The following is a 6,000-nucleotide window of genomic DNA, read 5'->3' as shown; positions in this document are numbered from 1 at the left end:
CACCAGTCACACATCATGTTCGACCTGATCGCATCTCCTGTGGATCATTGCTTTTGTAGGTGATTCTACGTCGCGGTCCACAATACCCGACAGCCCCACTTTTCAAGGTTTTCAGCCCATTATTTGTTGAGAATTTGAAAATTCACATTTCTCGTGAATAAACTCACTTGAAAACATACCCATAATGTTGCATAAAATGTCATCTATGGACAACCAATATAGAAAAACCTCCTTGAACCCCTAACAGACCGGTCAAAATTACACGAGTAGAAGGAAGTATGATGAAGAATGTTGGTGAGGAAATTTTCGAAAATTCAGACACACTAATTTATTGGTGTACAAATATTAAACCCTCTTATAACGGATATTATAAAACTTGGTTGAAGGAGACGAAAAAATAGCAGATATTTCCTTCAACCGAACACTACACACATAGACGTAGGAGGCGGGGGCTCCTACTGAAAGAAAAATAAATTGCAATGGTGTAGCTAAAGGAAATGAATAGTTTAAAAAATATCTCCTTGATAATTAAAATAAAGTTGTAAGCTTGGCCGACTAATTCGACATTACTAATGTAAAAGAGAATTTGACATAATTGGACCTCCATGCTTTTTCTCCATCTACATAAGACATTTGGTTGTTTACATTAGCATCCCGCGGTATACTGCGCAATTTCCACGAACCGTACGGTACACGATGGCATGCGATGTAATAATAAGGGGTTAATCAACGGTCTAGCGTGCGTTACTCACAGGATTAATGCACGATCGGGGGATAATGCAAGCGATGCACGAGGGCGGAGCCCGAGTGCATCCAGCGATAGCAGTAACACCCGGAGTGCATTAATCATGTGAGTAACGCACGCTAGACCGTTGATTAACCCCGTTCATTCATACACTACCATTTGTGTGGGGGAAAAATCATAAAACAAAACATTTTTGGTTACATATAACCAAAGATTTATTAAAGTGATGCCCCGTAATTTTACCGTGCGTTACTCACAGGATTAACCACGGTCAGCTGACCTGAATGGACCAATATGATTTAGGAATCTTTACTAAGTACGAATGAACCGATGCTTACTTATATGATATTGACATTAACATGTTGAACGCGCGCGGAGCGCGCGAAAAATTTAGGTTATATTTTTCGGGTAAGTCGATACAGCCCCCCAAATCAAATGGGTTACTATCACTACACACATCGACAGTTTTGAGGCTGTTCATCCTGGAACCTCGATTTTCATGCTCACTGATATGATGTGATATCTGTTGTTTGCTTTACAAATTCGAACAGGCGCGTAGCGAATACTTTGCCAAGGGAGGGGCGAAGCCTGTAGGCAAACTATATAAGCGTAGCGCCACCACAAGTTGGCGCGAAGCGTACAAGAAAATTTTGGCCGAAAATGCCTCCCAGATCGCTGGAAATGACACTTCCACTGCCTTGTAAGTTGCATTTAAGCATTTTCTATTTTGAAATTACTAGCGATATCATAAAAAAAATATGCTCGGGGGGCGGTCGCCCCCTTCCCGAAATGCGTCATGTTCCCCGACGACTCGGTCGAGTTCGAGACCAGCCACAGTTGGTTTCATAGCACAATTGTTTAAGGCGTCCATACACACACACGCGTTATGGTAGACCATATATAGTATATATATAGATACATTAGTGAGAGAGGAAAAATGGAAATGTAAAAAATGGAGTTGTCGGTGAAAGGGGTAGGGTGAGGCGCACGCCCCTTCCGACATCCTCGATCCGTCACTGGCATACCATGTGTATATAATAGGGATCAGCGCTGTAATGATGTCACTCTTCGTCTTTCTCTTCCCGGTGTCTTTTGCGTACTTCTTCTACTCCCTCCTCCTTTTTCTCTCTTTTTTTCCCTTCCTTCCTCCTCCTCTTTTTCCCCTCTTTTTCCCTCTCCTCTTTTTCTTACCCGGGAGGCGCGCGCCCCCAACGCCCCCCCAGGATACGCGCCTGGATACCTTGATATGTGACAAAATATCGAAGGAAAATAATAACATAAATACAACTTTTTACATCGGAGGAAACATGACTTGTTAAAATAACTCTTGAATTCTGTGAATTTTATTTCATTGATCGAACGACGCACAGGAGTTATTGTTTTAGCCTATTTCTAATCTTTGTGTTTAATAGTTGTATATCAACTATCTTTGTTTTTATAGTTGAATATCAACTATCATTGTGTTTGATATTTGTATGTCAACTATCTTTGTGTTTTATAGTTGTATATCAACTAACTTAATGTTTCTAGTTGTATATCAACTATCTCTATCTTTGTTTTTTATAGTTGAATATAAACCATCTTTGTTTTATACCATCAACTATCTTTAGCCTATTTCTAGTCTTTGTGTTCTATAGTTGTACATCAACTATCTTTATGTTTTATAGTTGAATATAAACTATTAAGCATCTTTGTGTTTTATAGTTGTATATCAACTATTTTTGTGTTTTATAGTTGCATATCAACTATCTTTGTTTTATACTTGTATATCAACCATCAACTATCTTTGGCCTATTTCTAATATTTGTGTCCTATAGTTGTACATCAACTATCTTTAAGTTTTATTGTTGAATATACACTATTAAGTATTTTATGGTTTATACTTGTAAATCAACAATCTTTGTTTTTTAGTTGTATATCAACTATCTTTATTTTATAGTTGTATATCAACTACCTTTGTTTTATAGTTGTATATCAACCATCTTTGTGTTTTATAGTTGTATATAGACCATCAACTATCTTTGTTTTATAGTTGTATATCAAATATCTTTGTTTTATATTTGTATATAACCATCAACTATCTTTGTGTTTGATAATTGTATATCAACTATCTTTGTGTTTAATAATTGTATATCAACTATCTTTGTGTTTTATCGTTGTATATCAACTATGTGTGTTTTATAGTTGTATATCAACCATCTGTGTGTTTTATAGTTGTATATCAACTATCTTTGTGTTTGACAGTTGTTTACCAACTAACAACATACTTTTTACTTTCTGTGAAGACGTTAAGCATTTTTGTCACGTTTTCGGGGGAGACGAGTGTGAGGCGAAGGTGTGATGGGGCTAGTTCGAGGGGTAAACAAATTACACCACCTAATATTCAAGAAATGTCAATATAATCATGCCATAAAGTTTTAACTTTAAAAAATTAGTGTAGAATTAATTATGCAGAAATGTTTATTATTTATTTATTTTACATCATCGCTTGCAAGCTTATAAATCTTTTTATAAATCTTAAGAACAGTTAAGGATAGCTGTTCTCGTATTTTATAAATAAACTGTACAAAAGAAACTTGAAGGCATGTAAAGCACTTTCTCTGGTTCTCACGAAATACCTTTCAAGGTGATATAAATATCCAATGATAAATAACAAAATATATAATATATTATCCTGAAATGCTGAAATTACCCATCATAACTAGAGCTGGAGTTATTTTGAAGAAGTGATTTGGTTAATTATCAAATTATTTCAGTAAGTTAGGCCTAGAAACTAGATACCTGCATTAGATAAGAGACTGAGGTGCAGTAGAAACTAGTAAATCCTCTGCTCAGAAGGGACTTTGCCTTGCTCTCTAGCAAGATATGAATAACAAACAGCTGCTCTAACCATATGTTTTACGGCTTATTTCATTTCAAAAAACGTCTTAAAAGAAAGGCTGACGGTTCTTCTCAGCTCCTCTTGATTTGGTTTACAAAACATATACAAATTATTCAGCTGATCCTTTACTTTCCATCGTATTTTGATATCCTTCCCATAATTCATATTTTTATGATTTCACTAAGGAAACCAGATCGTCTGCATATCCCTTATTAAATCTTCGATCTTCTGTCCTTGAAAGTCCCTCCCATTATTCATCTCTACCATGATTTACATATATGTGTACATCACAGTAGTGTTTTGTATGCCGCAGAGCGAAGTCTTGCCTTCATACGATCTGCCTCTAACTGCCTGAAGTAAGCAGTATCTTCATCCCGGTATAACTGCTCTTGAAAACCCCTGATTTCATCTTCCATCTTCCGACGCATTGCTCTCCTCATCTGGTCCAGAACCTACACATGGAAACCACTATAGCATAAATCAATTTGCTTAATTTGGATGACAAATTGTCAGAAGTACAGGGTTTTAAGTCAACTTTATCGACTAGACAGTTCATCGATACAACACCATGCATGATATTTATCGTCCCGGTTTCGAGACATTTGACAAACAAAAGCCTCTGTGGCAAAGCCAAATGCCCAATTATTCTATGAACAAGGTTTAGCCAACAATAAGAAAAGTTCTTGCCTGATAAACCAGGTTTATCGGTCGGTAAACCAGGTTTATCGAAAATCTTAGCTTTTCGGTTGATAACCGTGGTTTATCGTGCGATAAACCAGGCTTATAGAATTATTGTGCATTTGGCTGGCTTATCAATGCAAACCTGATTTATCAACAACAAATGCCCAATAATTTGATACACCCGGTTTTTCGACCGATAAACCCGGGTTTTTACCAATAAACTTGGATTTCTGTCAATAAACCTGGTTTATCTAATTATTGGGCATTTGGCTTGCCATAAACGTCACTTTCATAGCCGCATAAAACAAACACGAGTTTTGACTGGATGCCACAAAAACACTGACAGTCTTAATAGTAAAGCTTTAATAATAAATTTATGCAATTATTTAGACTGTCCTCAGAGGATATGTGCACAGAGTGGTCCCAGCCATGTCATGAATCTTTATGAGATCTTTGTGAGATTTTGTTATTCCATTCCCCTTGGGTCAGAATGCTTGTTTTCAATTATCATGTGATTTACATGATGCCTATGACTGCACAAATGCTGATAGGCTATTTCTAATATTGTTATATATTTTTTTTTCACAGCTAACTCGAATTTAATTCATAAGGTTGGGGTTTACTTACTACTCAACGCCACATACCACACAGTGGCTTAGTCAATGTAATGAGGCTCATGTCTCCTTAAGGTGTTTACACGCACGCCATCATAACAAATCATCATGTGCAAAGCTTTCGCCATTGCGTTCGATTTGAAGCATGATACATCTATTTACAATTGGAAACCAAAATAAAAAATTTTCACCCACCATCTCCCTCTCCCAAGATGATATTTGTGCCACCCCTGACATTGCCACTACCTGGTTTAACCAGCCAGCAACAAGGGTGGTTACCTTCAGTGGCATGCCCTAAGCTTTGGGGGGAAATGTTCAGTCACAGAATTTTTACAGTCAGCAAGAATTAGACCATTCCTCCAGACCCAGTATACCTTCAGGTGCAGGGATCCCTCCCACTTTCATCTAACACAAAAAATCCTAAGGTATTTGTTACCACAACCTTGAGATTAGCTATAATTATCAGCTGAATTAAAAGTAGATTAATATGTTTGGAATTCACCATTTCTTGCTGCACTTTTACTTCTTTCTGATGCAGGACCAGACACCCTTTATGAGTGTCGGTTTTCATGACCAAAGGGCTATTACCCCCCCCCCCCCTCCCCAATATATACAATTCTGGATCCATCTCTGGCCCTCTATGTAGAGATTTATTTGCCCTGATCTAAATCAGATTGGGACTGTGGATATGCACCCCCATCCCTCCTTCCCACCTTCAACCAACTGCTGGACACCTTGATGATGACTCAGAAGAAAAACACCTCACCCCCCCCTTTCCCAGCAGTCATTATCCCAAATAGAGTAAGTCTAGTAGCATTTTTGTGAATTGAAAAAAAATGTGGCATAATATGCTTATGCAGTACTCACCCTTGCTTGAGCATTGTCTCTTACAGACAAATCGTACCTTTCTTTCTCCAGTGTTTCTGCCAAGAGATTAAACTGGTCCCGATAGCTGAATTATACGCAGTCAAGGATTAGTGGTAATCAGTGGATAAACATGTTCATTAGATACATAACCAATAATGGCAGCAAAAATGCACCGATACAAATACCCCCTCCCCCACCACCCCCCCCCCCCA

At 37.6% G+C, this 6,000-nt stretch overlaps 1 protein-coding gene across 6 annotated transcripts in view; it reads right to left on the bottom strand.

Moving 5' to 3' along the window:
• Positions 1-3,449: 3,449 nt before the first annotated feature.
• LOC139960064 (uncharacterized) overlaps positions 3,450-6,000 on the bottom strand; it is a 60,347-nt gene continuing 57,796 nt past the window's right edge. For all 6 annotated transcript variants that reach the window (XM_071958103.1, XM_071958106.1, XM_071958105.1 and 3 more), the window contains exons 19-20: positions 5,789-5,873; positions 3,450-4,078 (exon numbers count right to left, since the gene is read on the bottom strand). In XM_071958103.1, the coding sequence (XP_071814204.1) occupies positions 3,914-4,078; positions 5,789-5,873 (250 nt within the window). In that variant the 3' untranslated portion in view covers positions 3,450-3,913. The remainder of the gene's footprint in view (positions 4,079-5,788; positions 5,874-6,000) is intronic.

Source organism: Apostichopus japonicus, chromosome 19 (genome assembly GCF_037975245.1).
Source record: "Apostichopus japonicus isolate 1M-3 chromosome 19, ASM3797524v1, whole genome shotgun sequence".
In the NCBI taxonomy this organism is placed as follows: domain Eukaryota; kingdom Metazoa; phylum Echinodermata; class Holothuroidea; order Aspidochirotida; family Stichopodidae; genus Apostichopus; species Apostichopus japonicus.
This window is presented reverse-complemented; position numbering and strand designations above follow the sequence as displayed.